The sequence below is a fragment of the Leucoraja erinacea genome, chromosome 25 (assembly GCF_028641065.1).
Source record: "Leucoraja erinacea ecotype New England chromosome 25, Leri_hhj_1, whole genome shotgun sequence".
NCBI classification, from domain to species: domain Eukaryota; kingdom Metazoa; phylum Chordata; class Chondrichthyes; order Rajiformes; family Rajidae; genus Leucoraja; species Leucoraja erinaceus.
Genome location: NC_073401.1, coordinates 16,765,074 through 16,789,002, shown reverse-complemented (window position 1 = coordinate 16,789,002; position 23,929 = coordinate 16,765,074). Strand labels below are relative to the sequence as shown.

The 23,929-nt window shown below is 46.8% G+C and overlaps 1 protein-coding gene across 1 annotated transcript in view; it reads right to left on the bottom strand.

Moving 5' to 3' along the window:
- scarf2 (scavenger receptor class F, member 2) overlaps positions 1-23,707 on the bottom strand; it is a 59,827-nt gene extending 36,120 nt beyond the window's left edge. Inside the window, exons 1-5 of the mRNA XM_055655871.1 lie at positions 23,511-23,707; positions 22,689-22,747; positions 22,491-22,592; positions 17,920-18,436; positions 144-362 (exon numbers count right to left, since the gene is read on the bottom strand). Of these exons, the coding sequence (XP_055511846.1) occupies positions 144-362; positions 17,920-18,436; positions 22,491-22,592; positions 22,689-22,747; positions 23,511-23,653 (1,040 nt within the window). The 5' untranslated portion in view covers positions 23,654-23,707. The remainder of the gene's footprint in view (positions 1-143; positions 363-17,919; positions 18,437-22,490; positions 22,593-22,688; positions 22,748-23,510) is intronic.
- Positions 23,708-23,929: the final 222 nt, after the last annotated feature.

The window sequence follows — 23,929 nt, the reverse complement described above, 5'->3', positions numbered from 1 at the left end:
TGCCCAACCGATCAAGATGCTGCTGCAATTTTTGACAACGATCTTCACTATCTACAACACCACCCACTTTGGCGTCATCCGCAAACTTGCTAACCGTGCCAAGCATGGTCTTCATGCACCCTGACCCCCGGCTTAACACTTACTGTGCTCCGATCCAGCCCGGGTTACAATGCTGGCACCTCCCATTGATGTGGTTACAGGAGTGCCCATCCTTGCAACGGGGGCACTGCTGCCCGCACCCGTCCCCGTAGAAACCGGCCGAACATATCTTATCACATCTGGTTCCGTTCCATCCTGGCTGGCAGGCCTGGCAGCGGCCATCGGCGATAGTACACGGGTGGTGATCCTTGCACTGGCCGCACCTGAAGGACGTAACGCAAAAGAAAATTCAGCAGATGTGTCAGTCAAACCGCGGCTTTTATAATCCACAGAGCCAAGTGGAGGCTGTTCATGTCATTAATCAGCCTGGTTGGCTTTGCTTAGTCTGCTAATTCAACATGGACGCTTGCCAATTAATTTTCAATGGACTGGCTTAAGTCATCGTTTCTGAGCTTCTATTTTCAGCCCTCTTTCCTGCCCCGTCGGAAACCGGTCACCGTTTCCTGCTAACGCCAATCAGCTGGGCAAAGATCCGAGCCGCTCCTGAAGCCAGGACTTTCAGTTTCCCATCCTCAACCATGTTACCACCTGGTCTCCAGTGTTTTAACGCATGCACCTGCAATGGGTCAGGTGAATACATCACTGTACCATAAGCCTGATGCTCTGGAGCAAGTACAGGAATGCCCCAAAGGCAAAGTGTTGCGGATAATGGGAATATGATATAAAAATAAGCAATGTTAGAACATTGGGCGGCATGGTGGTACAGTGGTAGAGCTGCTGCCTTACAGCACCAGAGACCCAGGTTCGATCCTGACCACAGGTGCTGTCTGTGTGGAGTTTGTACGTTTTCCCTGTGACCATGTGTATTTTCTCTGGGTGCTCCAGTTTCCTCCCATACTCCAAAGACCTGCTGGTTTGTAGGTTAATTGGCTTTGGTAAAATTGTAAATTGTCCCGAGTGCGTTGGATAGTGTTAGTGTCAGAATAGTGTTGCTGGTTGGCGCGCACTCGATGGGCTGAAGGGCCTGTTTCTACACTATATCTGTGACACTGTTCTGAAATATTAGTTCCATTTCTTTCTCCACAGATGCTGCCCAGTTTGTGATATATGCCAAGTAGTGTAATACCTCAGATAGAATTGATTCTTAAATATGCCTAGACAACTAATGTACCCACTATGCAAGGGTGTAAATAAACTCTGACACCAGAAACCCTTATATTGTGAATATATATTTTAGTTCAGTTTAGTTTAGTTTAGTTTAGTTTAGTTTAGTTTAGTTTAGTTTAGTTTAGATCAGAGATACAGCATGGAAACAGGCCCTTCGGTCCGACCTCTCCCCCTCCATAACATTCCCCCCAAACCATCAGGATCAACAACACATACAGCTGTATCAACGCTTCAGAAACACCAACCTCTTCAAGAACACCAGCACAGGCACACTAACATATGTAGGAATGCCAATTGCTTACAGGAACGCCAAGGTTTCTCATAATGCTGCCCCAAAGAAATGACTCCACAAACACCCACATCTGCAGGAATAGCATCACCTTCAAGAATTAAGCAGCTCTCAGGAATACTTTCACCCAGAGAAACACTATTGCTTCCAGCAATGTTGGAGACTGAGGAAATTCCTCATGCCTCCAGTGACCCTTACAAACATCTACACATACACCAGAGAAAGCATACTGTCAGGTTGCGACACAGCTTGGTTTAGAAACAGCCCTGTCCAAAGCTTGAATGCACACATCATCAGAGTCAGGAACAGCTTCTTCCCCGCTGTTCTCTGGCTACTGAACATGCCTTCCATAAGCTAGGGCACTGTCCAATTCACCTCTACTCCATTGCGGACATTGGACTTTGTCTATCGTACTGATGTGCTACAATGCTGGGAACTATATACTGCACTCCGTATCTTCCCGTTTGTTCTATCTAATGTACATAAGTTTAACGATTGTATTTATGTATGTTATATCTGATATGTTTGGATATCATGCAAAACAAAGCTTTCACTGTACCTCAGTGCACTTGACAATAATAAACCTAAATCTAAATATACAAGGAGTATAGACAGGAATATTAACCATCATTCACAGTGTCATCACCAGCACTCTTGCGGTTTTAGTTTAGTTTTAGAGATGCATCGCGGAAACAGGCTTGTCGGCCCACCGAGTCTGCACCGACCAGCGATCCCCGCACATTAAATCCGTGCGTCCGGCGGCGCTGGATTTGGAATGCTGCGGAGCCTGGGATCGAGTTCGCCGGGGTCGGAGCTCCAACCGGCGCGGCCTGAGGACTTCGAGTGCCCCAGTCTCCGGGGTGCAGGCAGCCGCTCCAGACTTTCCGAGCCGCTGAGGAATGTTTCACCCGACCCCTGAAAATTATCGGACTGGCTGCAAGGCCACAAATGGGCCCCGACCTCGGGTGTTTCACAGAGGAAGAGGACTTAACTTTCTGGTGCCTTTCCCCACAGTGGAAATGTTTGATTCTGCTGTGGGGGGACGTTTGTGTTGAACTCTATAATGTGTTGTGTCCATTTTTTTTTTTTTTTTTAACCTTTTTCTATGGTTTGTATGGAAACTTATTATTTATTTTATGTAAAGCACTTTGGTGTCAATGCGAGTTGACTTAAAATGTGCTATATAAATAAAACTTACTTACTTACTTACTTAATACTAACCTACACACACTAGGGACAATTTTACATTTATTTCAAGCCAATTAACCTACAAACCTGTATGTCATTGGAGTGTGGGAGGAAACCGAAGATCTCGGAGAAAACCCACGCAGGTCACGGGGATAACGTACAGACTCTGTACAGACAAGCACCTGTAGTCAGGATCGAACCCAGGTCTCCAGCGCTGTAAGGCAGTAGCTCTACCACTGGGCCACCATGCCACACTTAAAGGAGAGCACCAACAACATCACCACGACATTCAGCGGTGCAACATTCATAGAAACATAGAAAATAGGTGCAGGAGTCGGCCATTCAGCCCTTTGAGCCAGCAGCACCGCCATTCAATATGAGATGGCTGATCATCCAAAATCAGTGCCCCGTTCCTGCTTTCTCCCCATATCCCTTGATTCCGTGATCCCTAAGAGCTATATCTAACTCCAAGAGAGAGAATACATCCAGTGAATTGGCCTTCATTGCCTACAATTCCACAGATTCACAACTCTCTTTCCCCCGGCAACCTCAGTAAAACCAACATTAATGCAACTTAAAAGCCCACACTAGTTCCAGGTTGGGCAATAAACTCACACAAACCTTTGAATGCAGCTGGGAGAACTGCTAAACTATTTGTTTTAAAAAGGACATAGTGACTTTATAAATGGAGACAGAGAATACGAAACAAGCAAGCCATGGTATGTTATTATTAATGTGAGGCTCAGCCTCAGGGACATAGGAAAAGGAAATGATCATTAAGGCTTTAAGCTTTTGATACCATTCACAAAAAATACAGGCGATCGGTGGACAAACCCCAGGTTAAAGTGTTTAGTCCAATCCTGTACACCACATTTTATAAACAACCTCAAGGGTATACAGAAATAGATCGGGTAGACGCACAATGTCCCTTGGCCAGAATTGGGGAATCAAGAACTTGAGGGCATAAGTTTAAGGTGAGTGGGGAAAGATTTAATAGGAACCTGAGGGGTAACTTTTTTTACACAAAGGGTGGTGGGTGTATGGAACAAGCTGCTGGAGGAGGTGGTTGAAGCAGGGACTATCGCAACGTTTAAGAACCATTTGGACAGGTACGTGGATAGAACAGGTTTAGAGGGATATGGGCCAAAGACAGGCAGCGGTGTGGGCAAGTTGGGCCGAATGGCCTGTTTCCACACTGTATGGCTCTGTGACTATGGGAGTGCAGAGGTGATTTAGAGATAAGTACTAGCAGTAGGGGAGCTCAGTTCTCTGCGGGAGTCTGCAGCAGGTGGAACTGCGTAGTTTAGGGAGGGAAGGTCCAGGAAGATCTGATAGTCTAATTTATTTCAGAATGGCGGTGTGGTATAGATACGCCTACCAAGTCCACGCTGACCATGAATCACCCGTTCACACAAGTTCTATGCTATCCTTCTTTCTCATCCACTCGCTACATTAGGGGGCAATTTACAGAGGCAAATTAAGCTACAAACCCCGCACATCTTTGTGATGTGGATGGAAGCGTGGGTTTCCTCCGCGTGCTCCAGTTTCCTCCTGCTTTCCCAAGACGTGTGGGTTTGAATATTAAATGGCTTCTGTAAATCGTCCCCTGTGTGTAGGATAGTGCTAGAGTACAGGTGATCGTTGGTCGGCACTGACTCGGTGGGCCGAAGGGCCTGTTTCCACGCTGCACCTCCAACGTTAAAAAACGAAATAATCCCAGCAACAACAAGGCTCCACGAATGGCAAGCGCAGTCCTCTCATCAGCGGGAGTGGAAAGACAAAACTTGCAGCCAAAACCACTGGTAACATTTGAATTATTGAGATGATAAATACTTTGCTTTCATAGCCCTTTGGGATGGTGCCATTTTTCCCTACGTGTACTTCAGAAGGCCATGGTAGGCTTCCTACTTGAATCCCAGTTGTCCACACAAAGAGGCCACTGTCACAATAAAGTCCAGCGTGGAATGCCAAGGTGACACAGATTACAGTAGGATATATGAGAACGAGTGTGGACAGATGTTGGATGGGCAGTGTGGATTCTGTGGCCCACAGAGCCTATATCCTTGCTGTGTCTCTAATCTAAACTAAACTAAACTAAACTAAACTTGATCACAACCAACACCATTCCCACTTATGACAGTAAATTTTGTTTTTTACAAGGGCAGCACGGTAGCACAGCGGAGGAGTTGCTGCCTTGTGGCACCAGAGACCCAGATTCGATCCTGACCACGGGTGCTGGCTGTATGGAGTTTATACGTTCTCCCTGTGACGGCATGGGTTTTCACCAGGTGCTCTGGTTTCCTCCCACATTCCAAAGGCGTACAGTTTTGTAGGTTAATTGGCCTCTCAGAGTTGTCCCTAGTGTGTGTAGGATAGTTCAAGTGTATGAGGATCGCTGGTTGGTGTGGACCAAAGGGCCTATTCCTGTGCTGTATCTCTAAATTTAAAAAAGCAGCAACATTCCTACCAACAATAATGCCTGCTCCTACACCTTTATTCATAGGTGAATGTGTGGAATTCATTGCCGCAGAAGGATATTTTTAAGGCAGACATTCTTGATCAGTACAGGTGTCAGGGGTTATGTGCAGAAGGCAGGAGCATGGAGTTGAGAGGTAAAGATAGATCAGCCATGATTGAGTGGCAGTGTGGACTTGATGGGCCGAATGGCCAAATTCTGCTCCTATAACTTATGAACATGAACCTCCACCTGTAACAATGTTCTGCCTACAGTAACATGGTCTAGACCAGTATCTCCCCTACAGGGACACCCATGGCGATGTATTCCAGCATCAGGAAGGTGGGTGACAATGAAAGGCAACCACCAACAAGACATCCACTCAGGGTTCTCCCTGCCCAAGATCCATGGAGAGCCCACTGTGTCCCACACAGCTACCTCATTATCACATCCATTCAACGATGTGTAGGAAGGAATTGCAGATGCTGGTTTAAACCGAAGATAGACACAAAAAGCTGGAGTAACTCAACGTGTCAGAGAGCATTTCTGGGGGAAAGGAATAGGTGACGTTTCGGGACAAGACCCTTCTTCTGTCTGAAGAAGGGTCTCGACCCGAAACGTCACCTATTCCTTTTCTCCGCAGATGCTGTCTGACCCGCTGAGTTACTCCAGCTTTTTGTGTCCATCCAACAATCCCTGGCCATCTCTCACACTTGGAGAAGCTAGTTGGCTCAGCAAGAACTGCTTTCAGCTGTGATTCAGTTCCACATTCAACACTGCGGCTTGAGAGAGCAAAGAAAATAGCTTTATCCTTTGGTTTCTTAAGCCGCGTGAAATTAAACGTACGTCATCGAGATCGAGGCCGAGTTCAAAACATGTCCTCACTTAAACCTACATCTGCATTCCTCGCACAATATTAAGTCCTCACAGAGCTCCATTTAATACAGTAAACAGCTTCATCCCCTGAGCCCTTCCTCATAACTTCAGAGCCCAAGTTAAGAACTGTGGTTCATTTATGTCTTTTGACTTCTGCTCAGCATGCACAGCGGAAAGTATTCAAGAAAAATGATCCTGTGCAACAAATGCCTGCTCTGAGCGTTGGTGAGGCCGCATTTGGAGTATGTGCTCAGGTTTGGTCACCCTGCTATAGGAAGGATGTCGTTAAGCTGGAAAGAGTGAAGAGAAGATTTACGAGGATGTTGCCAGGACTCGAGGGCATAAGCTACAGGGAGAGGTTGGACGGACTAGAACTTTACCCCTTGGAATTCATGACTTCTCATTGCAATTGGCAATCTGAATGCACAGACCCTAGATCTCTCAGAAACGCTATGAGGAACAGCTTTCATTATGTATCATGGGGTGGTGGAACAATTGCAGGAAAGACTGCAGAGAAGGTTTATGAGGATGTTGCCATGAATCGAGGGACGGAGCTATATAGGGAGAGGTTAAGCAGGCTAGGACATTCTTCCTTGGAGCACAGGAGGATGAGGAATGATCTTATAGAGGGGTATAAAATCATGAGGGGAATAGATAGGGAGCACAGAGTAATTTACCCTGAGTAGGGGAAGCAAAAACCAGAGGACATAGGTTTATGGTGAGAGGGGAAAGATTTAATATGAACCCGAGGGGCAACATTTTCACTCAGAGGGTGTTGGGTGTATGAACAAACAGCCAGAGGAAGTAGTTGAAGCAGGTACTACTGTATAAGAACATTTAGAAGGCATTTGGACAGGTAAATGGATAGGAAATATTTAGAGGGTTGTGGGCAAAACGGGGGCAGTTGGGACTAGTGCAGATGGGGCATCTTGGTTAGCATGGGGACATTGGGCAGAAGGGCCTGTTTCCGTGCTGTATAACTCTATGACTCTGGGATGCCAACCTGCCAGATATACTATTGGGAAGTGGAAATACCTTTATTTTGAACACTGCACAACACTGACCACTACCTCAGCAATGATGATCTTCAATACACTGCGTCTTTGATTGCTTTATGGACGTTGGTTAACCACTATTATGGTCACCCCCTTAATATTACCACTATTAATTTATTGTATTATTGATTATTATATGTTTAGTTTCAGTTTCAATTTTAGAAATACAGCATGGAAACATCTCTTCAGCCCACCTTCCACACCGACCATCGATCACCCGCTCGCACTAGTTCTATTTTATCCCACTTTCTCATCCACTCCCTACACAGTGGGGGACAATTTACAGAGGGCCGATTAACCTACAAACTCACACGTCTTTGGGATGTGGGAGGACCTGGTGGAAAACCCACGCAGTCAGAGGGAGAACGTGCAAACTCCACACAGACATTGCCCGAGGTCAGGATCGAATCCTGTGAGGGAGTGGTTCTACCAGCTTCCCCACTGTGCCGCCGTATGCGTTATTGCATTTACAGGCCTGTTAAGCTGCAGTAAAGAGTTTGTGGAGGAAGGAACTGCAGATGCAGGTTAAGACATAAAAAGCTGGAGTAACTCAGAGGGTCAGAAGGTATCTCTTGAGAAAAGGAATAGGTGACGTTTTGGGTTGAGACCCATCTATAGGCTGAGATGCAGTGGAAAGGGAAACGAGAGATATAGACGGTGATGTAGAGAGATATAGATCAAATGAATGAAAGATATGCAAAAAAGTAACCATGATAAAGGGAAGAGGCCATTGTTAGCTGTGAGCTATAATAAGAAGAATTTAATTGCTCCGTTGCCTGTACACATGACAATTAAACTCTCTTGATTCGAGATACCTGACGTTTTTGCGTGGGGATAGTAATGAGTTGTCAAACAAACAAACATTGTGGCAAAAACTGCCCCCCCCCCCCCCCCCCCCCCCCCCCCCCCCCATGCCTGGCAGTGCCCACTGTGGTAGGGTAGGAGAGTGGAGGGCACTTCACGCACCCATCAAACAGCTGGCCTCATTGAATTAACCCCCTCCCATCAGGCAAGAAGTACAGAAGTCTGAAAACGCACACCTCCAGATTCAGGGACAGTTTCTTCCAAAGATATACACAAAATGCTGGAGTAACTCAACAGGGCAGGCAGCAACTTTGGAGAGAAGGAATGGGTGACGTTTCGGGCCGAGACCGTTCTACAGACTCACCTGAAACGTCACCCATTCCTTCTCTCCAGAGTTATTGCCTGTCCTGCTGGGTTACTCCAGCATTTTGTGTCTATCTTCAGTGCAAACCAGCATCTGCAGTTCCTTCCTACACAGTTTCTTCCCAGCTGTTATCAGCCAACTGAACCATCCTGTCACTGGACTCGCTCGGACTGTCTTGAATGGGGACTTTACTGGACTTTATCTTGCACTAAAGTTATTCCCTTTATCCTGTATATGTACACTTTGGGCAGCTTGATTGTAATCATGTATAGTCTTCCCGCTGACTAGATAGCACGCAACAAAAAAGCTTTTCACTGTACCCCGGTTCACGTGACAATAATAAACTAAACTAAACTAAACTAATAATCCGATCGGCTGCCCACAAACTGCAGCTCACTGCCTGTTTTGATCTAATCTTCCTGTTGTCTAGACTGCTCTGCAGATTGTTTTACATCTTTCTTTGCCTTATTTTCGGGATCTTATTTGAAAGGTTCCATATGTTTTCGCTTTAAAGTGTTCCCAGCTGTGTCACGTGCCTGCTCCCAGCTTGCTCCCAAACTCTCAGCTCAGGAACACTGTCAGACAGTCATGCAATCTGTGTAGGATCATTTCAGCCTCTCATTTCCAATCAGTGCCCACAATCCGACATCTCTAACTTCAAGTAACCCTTGCTTTCCCTTTCTCACCATCCCTCCCTCCCCCTTACCCAGTTCACCGACCAGTCTGACTGTCCTCGATTACATTTTATTTCTTTTTGCTTTGTTGTCACCTTGTCCTAGCTAACAATGATCTATTCGATCTTTTCCTTGAGCCTCATCCCCTTGTTCTCACTTGTTCTCGCACAATATACTTCCTTACCTCTGTGTCTCCCTCTCCCCTGATTTTCAATCTGAAGAAGGGGCTCGACCCAAAACGTCACCCATTCCTTCTACCAAAGATGCGGCCTGTCCAGCTGAGTTACTCCAGCATTTTGTGTCTGACTTGGGTGTAAACCAGCATCTACAGTTCCTCCCTGCCACAATCTGCAAGTCCACTGGTCCAGTTTCACATGAGGTTCTGTACTTTAACCCAGATATAGTTTTTAGAGCCACAGCGTGGAAACAGGCCCTTCGGCCCACCGAGTCCATGCCAAACATCGATCACCCATACACTAATTCTACCCTACACACTAGAGAGTTGACAGAAGCCAATAAAATCTACAAACCTGTACCTTTGGAGAATGTGCAAACTCCACACAGACAACACCCGAGGTCAGGATCGAACTCGGATCTCTGGCGCTGTTAAGGTGGCAACTCCACCGCTGCCCCACTGTTTCACTCAGTTAAAGAGTATGGCCTTGGTTTACAATTTCCTCCGCTCCACCCCTGAAACGGGAATAACTCTTCCTGATGTGACATATTCCAAAGTGCCAACAGCCACGTAGCTCTGCGTTTCTGGTTGGGGCCGTTCAATTGCAGAGGGCATGATGATTGAACCAAATCAATCATCATAACATCCACATTCAGGCACTTTCCAAACGGAGTCAGTGATAGTCATTACAAGCTGGATTCCTGACATATTGCTCACCATCACTGATCCCAACTTTAGTTTAGGGACACATCATGGAAACAGGACCATTCAGCTCACCTAGCCCATCAACACCCAGAGGAAATCCATGCAGTCACAGGGAAAATGTGCAAACTCCACACAGGCAGCACCCGAGGTCAGGATCGAACCCGGGTCTCCGGCGCTGTGAGGAAGCAGGCGGCGGAGGCCAAGTGATTGGGTATTTTTAAAGAGGATATAGATAATTTCTCAATTGGTAAGAATGTCAATGGTTACAGGGCGAAGGCAGGAGAATGCGGTTGAGAGGGGAAAATAGATCAGCCACAATTGAATAGCAGAGTAGACTCTATGGGCCAAATGGCCTAATTCTACACCTACTCATATATCTTATGGTCTCATGGGTTTAAATGGGGCCAGCTTCGATGGGGCATCTTGGTTGGCAGAGACAGGTTGGGCTGAAGGGCTTGTAGTCATCCTGTATATCTCAATGACTATGACTCATACCCTAAATTTATCTTCCTTTCACCTCCTGAGGCTGTGAGCTTACAGACTGTCCCGGCACCAGCAGAGATCAGCTACTGTTGGAATGTTCCATGACCCTGTTCAGCACCTCTTTGGGCATCTTGAACAATTGACTCACCTCGGCTTAGTGACATTTTAACTGGGTGTTCAGAGTTGCTGCCTGACCCGCTGGGTTTCTCCAGGGCTCAGTGCTTTGTTCTGAGTAAATAATTCACCCCTGGAACAAACTCTCTGTTCAGAGTCTTGGAGCGATGGATATGTTTTTAATACAATAACATTCTTTTGAGTAGACATTCCATGTGCTAAAACTATTTGCAGTTTCAACATAAGAAATATAAGCAGAAATAGGCCACTTGGTCTCGAGTTCTTCCGCTGCTATTCTGCCAGTTTAGACTGGTCTTTTATCTCAGTGCTACTTTCCTGCACCAACCACACATTGCATAGGGCAGCACGGTGGTACAATGATAGAGCTGCTGCATTACAGCTCCAGAGATCGGATTCGATCCTGACTACGGGTGCTGTCTGTACGAAGACTGTACAATCTCCTTGTGACCACGTGGGCTTTCTCCAAGGACTCCAGTTTCCTCCCACACACCAGAGAGTGTATAGATTAATTGGCTTCTGTAAATTGTCGCTAGTGGGAATGATAGTGCTGGTGTTCGAGGTGATCGTTGGTTAGCATGGACTTAGTGGGCTGAAGGGCCAGTTTCCACACTGTATCTCCGAAAGTACTAAAAAACTACTGCTTAATTAATTCAATATCCAAATATCTAAATACCTCTAACATGGATTTTGATACGAGAAATAATTGACAAACCTGCGGAGCAAGGGGAGCGTGAAAACTCCTCACAGACAGTGCAGAGGTGGGGATTGAACCTGGCTCATGGGAGCTGTGAGGCTGCAGCTCCACCAGTTACACCACTGTGATATCAATACCAAGAGTAATTTCTGCAAAACTAAATAAGTAGAAACAAGGAACAGCAGATGCTGGTGTACTGAGGAAAGGCACAACATGCTGGAGTAACTCAGCAGTTCAGCACAGTAGTGCAGTGCAGCAGTGGTGTTGCTGTCTTACAGTGCCAGGGGCCTGGGTTCTATCCTGACTACAGGTGCTGTCTGTGCTGTGTTTGTACATTGTTCATGTGACCACGTGGGTGCTCCGGCTCCCTCCCACACTCCGAAGATGTACAGGTGTGTAAGTTCAATGGCTTTGATAAAAATTATAAATTGTCCCTAGTGTGTGTAGGATCCTGCTAGTCTACTGGGATCACTGGTCAGCGCGGACTTGGTGGGCCGAAGGGCCTGCTTCCACGCAGTATATCCAAACTAAACTAAACCAATCTAAACTAAGGTCAGGCAGCATCCCTAGAGAACATGAACAGGTGACATTTTGATTTGGGATAGTCCTGACCCAGAACATCACCTATCCATGTTCTCCAGGGATGCTGCCTGACCCGCTGAGTTACACCAGCTCTTTCAGACTAGCTTTAATCGGACTTTACTGGACTTTGTCTTGCACTAAACGTTTTTCCCTTTAACATGTATCTGTACACTCTGGACAGCTTGATTTCAATCATGTATAGTCTTTCCACTGACTGGATAGCACACAACAAAAAAAACTTTTCACCAAACCACAGTACATGCGACAATAAACTAAACGAATTAACTAACTATGTACTCTCACACAAACACACCCGATCAAAGATAGTCCGATTTTCTCCAATGAGGTGGATAGTAGTTCAGGTCCGCTCTCTAGTTGTGGTTGGATGTTTCATGCTCCTCCCAAGAATTAATTTTAGTGTTAATGCTGGCTCATTTGTTGCTGCTGCTGCCACTAGATCAGTTGAGCAAAGCTTCCAGTGACTGGCAAGAACACAAGAACAGGAGCAGGAGAAGACCACCTGGCCCCTCAAACCTGCTCACCATTATGTCATAGCTGATCTCTCCCAAGCTTCAATTCCTCTTCTCTGCCTCGGCAAGGCCGCCAGCATAATCAACGATGAGTCTCACCCCGGTCACTCCCTCTTCTCCCCTCTCCCATTAGGCAAGAGGTGCAGAAGTGTGAAAACGCACAGCTCCAGATTCAATGCCAGCTGTTCATGCTAACCAGTCAGCGGACAGTTCAGTTGCCAGGATCAGGCAACGGAACTGTCCTCTCACCAGTTAGAGAGCAGTCCTGTTCTTCCATCTACGTCATTGGAGACCCTAGGACTATCTTTAATCTGACTTTACTGTACTGACCCGCTGAGTTACTCCAGCTCCAGGTTATTCCCTTTATCCTGTATCTGTACACTGTTAGTGGTTTGATTGGAATCGTGTACAGTTGTTTCGCTGACTGGACAGCACGCAAACAAAAGCTTTTCACTGTACCTCGGCACACGTGGCTACAATAAACTAAACTATACTATCAGAACTCTACTACTGCGCCACAAAGCCCTCAATCCCCCAATCCAAGAAAAGGTTTGGTCTACATCCACTTTAAAAACTTCTAATGAGTTAGCCCCCAAGCTATGCAAGTGATCCATCCTTATTCCTATGGGAATGCTACACCAATGAAGGTATTGCCTCAGCCAAGCCATGGGGGGTGGAAGATTGCAACCTTCACGTGGCCCGCCCTGTTTCAACTAATGCAATCAACTCGACATGCACTAACGGAAGATCAAATAGAACAAGTTGTCCAACAACTTTAGGCTGTGCACGCCACACGAAAGAAGAAGAAGATGCCAAGCCATTAAACTGAAGCCCATCATGTCCACCTTAGTCCACCCATCTGCCGATCAAAATCCACCTCACCTCTATCCATCTATCACTTGCCAAGCTTTATCCCAGCCCCACCTCTCTTTTCCAGCTTTCTTCCGCTCTTAAGATTATAAGTGAGAAGAGTAGATTTAGGTCATTTTGGCCATCATCTACTCCGCCATTCAGTCATGGCTGATCTATCTCTCCATCCTAACCCCATTCTCCTGCCTTCTCCCCATAACTTCTGACACCCGTACTAATCAAGAATCTACCTATCTCTGCCTAAAATATATCCACAGACTTTGCCTCCACAGCCTTCTGTGGCAAAGAATTCCACAGATTCTCCATCCTCTGACAAAATAAGTTCCTCCTCAACTTCCTAAAAGAACATCCTTTAATTCTGAGGCTAGGACCTCTATTCCTAGACTCTCCCACTAGTGGAAACATCCCCTCCACTCTATCCAAGCCTTTCACTATTCTGTATGATTCAATGAGGTCCCCCGTCATTCTTTTAAACTCCAGCGAATATAGGCCCAGTGCCGTCAAATGCTTATTATATGTTACACCAATGAAGGTGTTGTCCCTCAGCCAAGCCACTCAACTGAAACCCCATTCTACAATCCGTCGAAGAAGGGTGAAAACCAGAAACATCACCTATCCAAGTCCTCCAGAGGTGCTGCCTGACCCGCTGAGTTACTCCAGCACTTTGCGTTTTGTTTTTGTAAACCAGCGCTTGCAGTTCTTTGCGCCTCCATTAAACCGAATTCTGAATATCCCCCCTTCTGGGATGGTGGGAGACTCCCCAGCATCATTTCCAAGAAGCGCAGGGAGATTCAACAGAGTGTTCTGGCCTTTATTGATCCCTGAACCTCTATCACTAAAAATTGGATTATCTAGTCAATGTTATTGCCATTATTGCAGCTCCTTGCTGTTTGTTTACTAAAGTAACTAGATTTACACTGGATTTGCTCTGTTTACAGATCCAGCGTGGAAACAGGCCCTTCAGCCCTCCGAGTCCGCCCCGACCAATGATCACCGCGTACACACGTTCTATCCTACACACTAGTGACAATGTACAGAAGCCAATTAACCTACAAACCTTTGGTGTGTGGGAGGAAACGTCTTTGGAATGTGGGAGGAAACCAGATCACCCAGAGAAAACCCACGCGGTCATAGGGAGAACGTGCAAAGTCCTTACAGACAGCACCCGTGGTCAGGATCGAACCGAGATCTCTGGTGCTGTAAGGCAGTGACTCTACCACTGAGCCACTGTGCCACCCATTGGACTGTCTTCGGTTGCACTACATACTTGGAGGGGGTGGGGGGGGGGGGGGGTTTCCACGAATTTTGTGGTTATGCACAGTGACTTTTTGATTGTTATATGTCATCTCTGTGTGGAGTTTGCACGTCCTCCCTGTGACCATGTGGGTTTTCCCTGAGTGCTCGGATTCCTCCTACATCTCAAAGACGTGTGGGTTTGTAGGTTATAATTAGGTGGCCCTCTGTAAATTGCTCTTAGTGCGTAGGGAGTGGATGTGAAAGTTGTCCGTTACCATGTCCAAAGAAACAAACTGATGTCATTCAATCAACATCAGGCCAACAGGCTTAGATGCACTTCCTCTAATTCTACTTATAACACACTGAATGCTTGCAAGGATACACTAATGCTAATTAACCCCTTTATCTTCCAAGAGGGAAGTGCATGGAAGTAGGGTGTCATTAGTTTGAATTGGCAGCAAAACAATGCACCTCATTATTGGAGATTAGAACCAACTTGATCTTTTGTGTAGGAACTGCAGAGCCTTTTGAAGCCTTGACTGAAGCATCTTCAACCCGAAACCCATTCCTTCTATCCAGAGATGCTGCCTATCCCGCTTTGCTCTATCATTTTGTGACTATCTTCGTTATAAACCAGCATCTGCAGTTCCTTCCTCCACACTTGCCAATCTTACCACTTTAACCATTTCAGTAATTAATACAATCACAGAGGAAGTGAAACAGAACACTACTGTATCTGTGGCATCTTTTCCCAATGAAAACCATATACACATTGATATAATGGTGTGCCATTTCCTATGATGTCTATGTGGTATTATCAAGTGATAATCTCATTATTGGCAAAATTTCTTCCTCCTAATATCCATACTCTTTCAAGGTACTATCTAAATGGCGTCAAGTTGGGAAAAGGGGAAGTACAACGGGATCTGGGGTCCTTGTACATCAGTTTATGAAAGTAAGCATGCAGGTACAGCAGGCAGTGAAGAAAGCGAATGGCATGTTGACCTTTATAACAAGAGCAGTCGAATATAGGAGCAAAGAGGTCCTTCTGCAGTTGTATTGAGCCCTAGTGAGACCACACCTGGAGTATTGTGTGCAGCTTTGGTCTCCTAAATTGAGGAAGGACATTTGTGCTATTGAGGGAGTGCAGCATAGGTTTACAAGTTTCATTCCCGGGATGGCAGGACTGTCATATGCTGAGAGAATAGAGCAGCTGGGCTTGTACACTCTGGAGTTTAGAAGAATGAGAGGGGATCTCATTGAAACATATAAGATTGTTCAGGGCTTGGACACACCAGAGGCAGGAAACATGTTCCCGATGTTGGGGGAGTCCAGAACCAGGGGCCACAGTTTAAGAATAAGGAGTAAGCCATTTAGAACGGAGACGAGGAAACACTTTTTCTCACAGAGAGTGGTGAATCTGTGGAATTCTCTGCCTCAGAGGGCGGTGGAGGCAGATTCTCTGGATGCTTTCAAGAGAGAGCTAAATAGGGCTCTTAAAAATGGCGGAGTCAGGAGATATGGGGAGAAGGCAGGAAGGGGGTACTGATAGGGGATGATCAGCCATGAACTCATTGAATGGCGGTGCTGGCTCAAAGGGCCAAATGGCCTACTCCTGTACCTAATGTCTATTGTCTATTGTCTATTGTCTATTGTTTTGCCAAAGGCGATTGGTGTTAGCTTTGTTTGTATTTACAATCAATTATCACCAATGGCAGGAACGTTCATTGTTCGAAATAACAGGTCAGCTATTTTACACAGCGATTAGTGTAGGAAGGAATGGCAGATGCTGATTTACACCAAAGATAGGATCAAAAAGCTGGAATAAATCAGTGAAACAGGCAGCCACTCTGGAGAGAAGGAATGGGTGACGTGCTGGACCCTCCTTCAGACTCCATTTGTTTCAGATTTTGTGTCAGATTTATGAACCCATGACCAAGATTGCAACATTCAACAGTGTTAGCTTCAGTGAACCCCCTTCCATCAAAATCATGGGGGTCACCATAAACTAAATTGAACTAAATTGAAATTGAACCAACTACAGGTCCCGTGGATGCACAGAGTCTTTGGCCCAGAATAGGGGAATCGAGAACCAAAGGACTTAGATTTAAGTTGCAGTGTGAAAGATTTAATAGGAAGTTGAGGGATAACGGGTGTTAGGTCTATGGAGTGAGCTGCCGGAAGAGGTAGTTGAGACAGGTGCTATCACAACGTTTAAGAAACATTTAGACAGGTACATGGAGAGGACAAGTTTAGAGGAATGCAGGGCAAATGCAGACAGGTGGGGCTGGTGTAAATGGGACATTTGGCAGGTATGGGCAAGTAGGACCGAAGGGCCTCTTTCCACACTGTAAGTACTCTATGACTCTAACTGCAGATGCTAGTTTACAAAAGGAAACAGAGTGCTGGAGTAACTCAGCGGGTCAGGCAGCATCTCTGGAGAACATGGACCGGGGACATTTCAGATCAGGACCCTACTTCAGTCTGAAGCATGGAACATTTTCTGTAGCAATTGCAGCATGGATACAGGCCCTTCAGCCCACCGAGTCTACGCTGGCCATTGATCACCCATTCACCATACTTCTATGTTACCCACTTTCACATGCACTCCTTACACATCAGGTGCAATTTACAGAGACCAATCATCCTACAAATCGGCAAGTCTTTGGGATGTGGAAGGAAACCGGAGCACCCGGAGGAAACACACACGGTCACAGGGAGAACATGCAAACTCTGCACAGACAACACCCTTAGTCAGGATCGAACCCGGGTCTCTGGCGTTGTGAGGTTGCAGCTCAACAGGCTGTGCACCACCATGTTATCCAATTTGGTTAGTCCCATTTGCCTGCATCTGGTCCAAAGCTCTAAACCATACCTATCTATATATATATGCCCACATATCTTCAAAATTAATAATTGATCCGTTTCTATAGCTTGTGTTAGGATTGAACCCGGGTCTCAGGCGTTTTGTGGCTGCAGCTCTACCAGCTTTAGTTTTAGGTTTAGTTTAGAGATACAGTACAGAAACAGGCCCTTCTGCCCATCGAGCCCATGATGATCATCAATCCCCATACACCAGCATTATCCGACACATTTAGGGAGAATTTACAATTTTTACCAAAGCCAATTAACGTACAAACCTGTACATCTTTGGAGTGTGGTAGGAAACTGGAGCACCCGGAGAAAACCCATGCGGTCACGGGGAGAACGTATAAACTACATACAGACAGCACCCGTGGCCAGGATCGAACCTGGGTCTCTGGCTGTGTAGACAGCAACTTTACCGCTGCACCACTGTGTGCCGTCTGCTCTTAAATGGAATGATCCTTTCACTTTGTAGCAAGCACCAGAATCAACAAAATCAATGGATATTATTAAGGTAGAGATGATAGATTCTTGATTGGTACGGGAGTCAGGGGTTATGGGGAGAAAGCAGGAAAGTGGGGTTAGGAGGGAGAGATAGATCAGCCAAGATGGGCCAAATGGCATAATTCAGCTCGTATCACTTATGACCTTATGAACACTTTGTAGCACCTACCTCCTTCTGCATCCATGGCCATAGGATCCGGCGGGGCAGGGTTCCGAGCAGTACTTGCCCCTGTAGCCTGGATAGCAGCCGCAGGATCCATTGATGGGGTTGCACTTCCCGTGGATGCACTGGCACCGCTCGCACCTTGGTCCCCAGAACTTCTCCTTGCACTGGCACCTCCCCTGCATCTGGTCGCACGGCGAGTTGTTGCAGGGGCACTGGCTGTGGCACGACCGACCCCACCAACCCGGCTGGCAGATGCACTTGCCCGTCTTCGGGTCGCACTGGGAGTTGGTGCTGCAGTAGCAGATGTTGGAGCAGGTGGTTCCCCAACGGTGGGGGTCACACTTGCACTTGCCCGTGTCCTGGTCACATTTCCCGTTGTGGCAAAGGCACAATTTGTTGCAGGTGGGTCCCCAGCGGTTGGGGTTGCAGGTGCATTTTCCCGTCGCGTCTGCACAGCGGCCATTTGGGTGACACAGGCACATCTCCTTGCAGTCTGGTCCCCAAAATCGTTCAGGACACTCTGGAAAGAGGGGAGGGGGGGGGGGAAATAATTCACTTAATGGGTGCTTTGTGAAGGACGCCATTGACCTGTGTTCAGCAGATGTCTTGTGAGGATTGTAATGCCTGCAGTCTGGTAGCCAATGTATAAACATGGACTGTACCCCTAGGCTAGTCAACCATCTGATTCACCTCCATAAATCAGGTTCCTCTCCGATTCACCTCTGTAAACTAGGACTCTGTCCAATTGACCTTCACAAACAGGTATTGTCCAATTCAGCTTTATAAACTAGGGTACTGTCCAATTCACCTCCGTAGGACAGGGTATCATCCAATTCACTCCATAGGCTTGGGTACAGTCCAATTCACCTTTACCCTATTTTGGACATTAGATGTTGTCTCTGGAACTGCTGTGCTGCAATGCAGAGAGCTATACTCTGCACTCTGTATATTCCACTTTCTTCTGCCTGTTCTACTTCAGTTCGATTTGATTGTGTTTACGTCTAGTATTATCGGATTTGATTAGAAAGCATGCAAGACAAAGATTTTCACTCTACCTTGGTACACGTGACAATAATAAACCTAAACCCATACGCTAGACAGAGACCTGACGAAGCCCATTCATGTCTTTGAATCTCAGCTCTTGCAAAGTAGTTCACCTGTGGCAATGTTCCACCACGCATTGAGCACTGCAGACGTTCTTATCTCCATTATCTCCATTACTTAACTCCCCACCCTAGTCGTCCCACTCTTTCCACTGTTCGCATCCTTGTATCCATTCATTATTACCTCTTCCCCGGCCAATAATGGGCCTTAATAGGCGCCACCCTTCCTTGGTCATCTGTTTATTCCTGATTTATTCTGGCCTTTTCCTACCTCCAGTTCTCCCCCCCCCCCCCCCCCCCCTCCCTCCCACCCCCACTTTTAGTTTGAAGAAGGGTCCCAACCCAAAACATCACCTGTTCCTTTCCCCAGAGATGCTGCCTGACCCGCTGTTGCTCCAGCACTTTGTGTCTATCTTCGATGTACATCAGCATCTGCAGTTCCTTCCTGCACAAAACCTATCAATCAGGTTTTATTTGTGTCTCCACATTCATTTGCGAGAGAGCTGTCATGAAAAAAAAACCTTTTTGGCATAAAAAAATGCTTTATGATATTTCTCCTGAAATCCTAGCTTGAATTTTAAGATTATAGCCCTCATCCTGAAGCTGTGTAACTAGACATGCTTGGAACAACGTGTACAATATCCTTACTGTCAAGAACCAACTGTCGATCATTCCTCATCTATCACATCTGGTTAATTCATAGCAACAACCATGTTATTCATGTTCAGGTTATTTTTTCTATCCCCCTGCGTGTTTCTAAATCCACATGTAGATAATCAATAAAAGCGGCTCTGGTGTGAAATGTTGAGAAATAACTCATCACATCTTCCTTGCCTGACAAACTCCTGTTTATTCACACTCTGTTCCAGCACTTCAGCTCAACACTTTCATTATTGCATCCCCATTCTGATGCTAGACACTAAATGCCGGAGTAACTCGCTGGGACAGGCAGCATCTCTGGAGAGAAGAAATGGTTGATGTTTCAGGTCGAGACCCTTCTTCAGATAGGCTCCTTCTTTGGCGTAAACCAGCATCTGCAGTTCCTTCCTATCCATCCTGATGATGCTGACTCTATATTGAGGCAGCATCATCACAGTGCCGGCCTTTGTATAATCACCTACCTTTCAAAAGTCCTCCCTCACATGTATCCACCTATCACTCACCAGGTTTTGTCCTGCCCCACCTCTCTTCCAGCTTCCCCTCCCCCCCCCCCCCCCCCCACTACAATGTCTTAAGAAAAGTCCCCGCCCAAAAATGTCACCTACTCCTTTTCACCAGAGATGTTGTGCTGCAATTGTCCCTAGTGTGTAGAATAGAACTAGTGTAAGGGGTGATCGCTCATTGGCGCGGACTCGGTGGGCTGAAGGGCTTGTTTCTATGCTGCATCTCTAAAGTCTGCTGCCTGACCCACTGAGTTTAGTTTAGAGATACAGTGCGGAAACAGGCCCTTCGGCCCAACGGGTCCGCGCTGACCAGGGATCCCCATATATCAACACTATCCTACACTTACTAGGGACAGTTTTTACATTTACCAAGCCAATTAACCCACATATCTGTACGGCCTTGGAATGTGGGAGGAAACCATAGATCTTGGAGAAAACCCACGCAGGTCACGGGGAGAACGTACAAACTCCGTACAGACAGCACCCGTAGTCCAGATCAAACCCGAGTCTCCGGCGCTGCATTCACTGTAAGGCGGCAACTCTACCGCTGCCCCACCGTTACACCAGCATTTTGTGTTTATCTCTGGTATAAACCAGCATCTGCAGTTCCTTCCAACACGCAACCTCCTGTCCTCCATGTTAACTCAACTATGTATAATTTCCTTCCACCGCACAGTAATTGGCACTTACTGGCACTAACTTTCATTTATGACTTGGTGCCAACCCCTGAGTGGGGTATCATTCCTCCTGGAAAATAAATATGCTGTATCTGCCCTGTTGTACTCTTACTGATCAGGTGCCAATGGTGCTAAGTCACCAGCGCTCATCACCATTTGGATAGGAAAGGTATAGAGGGCTATGGGCCAAATGCAGGCAAATGAGACTAGCCCAGTATGCCAACTTGGTTAGCTTGGATAAGGTGGGCAGAAGGGCCTGTTTCTGGGCCTACAGCTCTAGAACAAAGTCATTTCCATATCTTTGATGGGGAAATGTCTTGGGGGTCCCTGAATTATAACTTTGTGGCCCCTAATATATAACCCTGACCATTCTTAAGGTACCCTTCAGCTGATGTGACATCACAATATTTTATCTCCTATATACCAAATTTGCATCAATCACAAGCTTAAAGTTGTTCTAATGGATTCTGCTAATTATTTAACACAATGTATTTAATTTATTTACACAACTAGATTATGCAATATTTATTATGTTGTCTGGGCATATCCAATGATTTCCTCCGTGATAGCACACCAACATCAAGAACATAGAAAAGTACAGGCCCTTCGGCCCACATTGTCCATGGCAAACACAATGCCAAGTTAAACTAACTGTTTCCTGCACGTGATCCATATCCCTCCACTCGTTCCATATCCATGTGTTTATCTCAAGTTTTTTTTTAAATGCCACTATCTTATCTGCCTGCACCACCAACCCTGGCAGTATGCTCCAGACATCCATCACCCACAGTGTAAAAAAACATGCCACGCACATCTCCTTGAAACCACCTTCAAGCTATGCCCTCTAGTCTTTGACATTTCCACCCTTGGGGAGAAAAACCTCTGACGTTATCTACGCCTTTCACAACTTTATAGACTTCCATCAGGGATCCTCGCAACCTCCGGCGTTCCAGAGAAAACAATCCAAGTTTGCCCAACCTCTCCTTGTAGCTCATACTCTCCAATCCAAGCAGCATTCTGGTAAACCCTTAGTTTCTGCAACCAGTCCACCAGCTTGCAAATTGTCACATTAATGTTGCTAAATCATGAGATGGCAACGCTAAAGATGGTGAGATTGGCTTTAGATAATAGGATGGAAGCAAGATGGCATAATTACATTTACATCATCCGAGAAGGTTATTTGTATCTAGCAGGGTGCAGAATCATTGCATCAAACTCTACCACATAAACCAAAGTTAGGATAGATCGATTGGTAAGGGGAGGGAGTGTGTACTCCCTTCCTGCTTCCACTACCTGCAACCTCCGGCAACCACCTGCAACCTCCGGAAACCTTGGGTGGGGCGCAAAGTCTCCAGAGGTTTCCGTTCAGTTTCCCTAAGTGGGACAGGGGGTAGGGATCCTTCATTATACAACTGTATGGATTTAATGGAGATACACTGAACCGCAGATGTTGGTTTACCAAGAAAGACACAAAGTGCTGGGCTAAGTGAAGACTGATCTTCGCAGTCTTACAGAGTCGCCTATCCTTGATCTCCAGAGATGCTGCCTGACCCCACTGAGTTACTCTAGCACAGACTTGGGAGGTGGATTTTTATTGCCCGGTTCACACCAACGGCTCGGGTTTGACTCACTGGTGTCGCAGTTGGCTCCAAAATATCCATGTCTACAGCGGCACTGGTTGGGTCTGACACAGATTTCTTTCGCTTTGCAGGTGAAGTTGCCCTGACAGAGAGCTGGAGGGAGAGGGAGAGAGAGAGAACAGACAATCAAGGCACTGGGCACAGGTTAACAACCGGAGGGAAGCGAAGAAGTGTCGGAAAATTACTGACCTATAGGGCATTCTTGATGCTGTTGCTTCCACCCAGGGCAACACACAGGGGCAGAAGATCTTTGAGGGGGTGGGGGGGGGAGAACGAAGAACAGAAATGTATTGTCATTATTCACAAAGCTTTATTAGCACCAACAGTTTCATATTCCCATTGTAAACTGTGACCCATCCATCCACCGCCGCTATGAAACAACTCCACGGCCATGAAACTTCTGCCCCCTCCGTTACTTGATTTCCAAGACATTTCAGACCACACCCCGGGTCCCGTGGTTTGCAGCCATTTCATTAATAACCCGACTCTCGGGTCAAACGTTGAGGGCCAGACTCCTTTCATCCCAGTACCGGAGTTTGAAAGGGGGGGGGGGGGGGGGGGGGGGGTCACACCTCGACTTCCCCCCGCCCATTAATCACACCCCCTCCCAGTATTATTTTTTTTTTAACACTTGCGCATCCCGGCCCCCTTATAGCAGGGAAACTAAAATATTAAAACAAACACTAGGAAGAGGAGGAGAACTCATCTCCAGATGTGGTCGAGATGGTTTTCAGATGGGAAGAGTTTTACGTGCAAGCAAAAGTTACATTGGAATAACGGATTGGCTGAACCAACATCTGTCTGAAAGGTTGGGACAGTCCAGATGTTATCGGGGGGGGGGGGGGGGGGAGGGCAACGCTGTACCAGAGTGTTTGCCCCTACTCAGAGTATTTCCAGCGGAGGATACCAGGGTCGAGAAATATCTATCCCGCCCCCCCCTCTCACCTCACACCCCACCCCAGCCCAGCCCAGCCCATCACACCCCGTTCCCCAATAACCCCAACATCTTACCCTTGTGTCCTGCATACATTCCTACCGCTAGGACTGAGTTCCTGGCCACGGATCAGGGCCGATATAGACAGGAGGGCAGCCCAAACGCAGCCGCCCGTTCCCTTCTGCATTGTCCGGAGAGTTGGTCTCAGTATCCCTCGCATGGCCGGAGAAGCGGAGGGGGTGGCTAGGGGTGGGGGAGTAGAGAAAGAGGGGGGATGGGGTGGATAGAGAGAGAGAGAGAGAGGGGGAGAGAGAGAGAGATGAGGGAGCCTCAGCCGTCAGCCATCCGCCACCCCCTCTCACTGTAGAAACACACTGCCCGTTGTCATCCTGCCGTGGGGAGCTGGCAATCCCTCGATCCAGCCACTCTCACTCTGCAGGCATCATTCCGGGTGTGTAATCCCAGAGAAAACCCTCTTCCAAACCACTCCACGGCG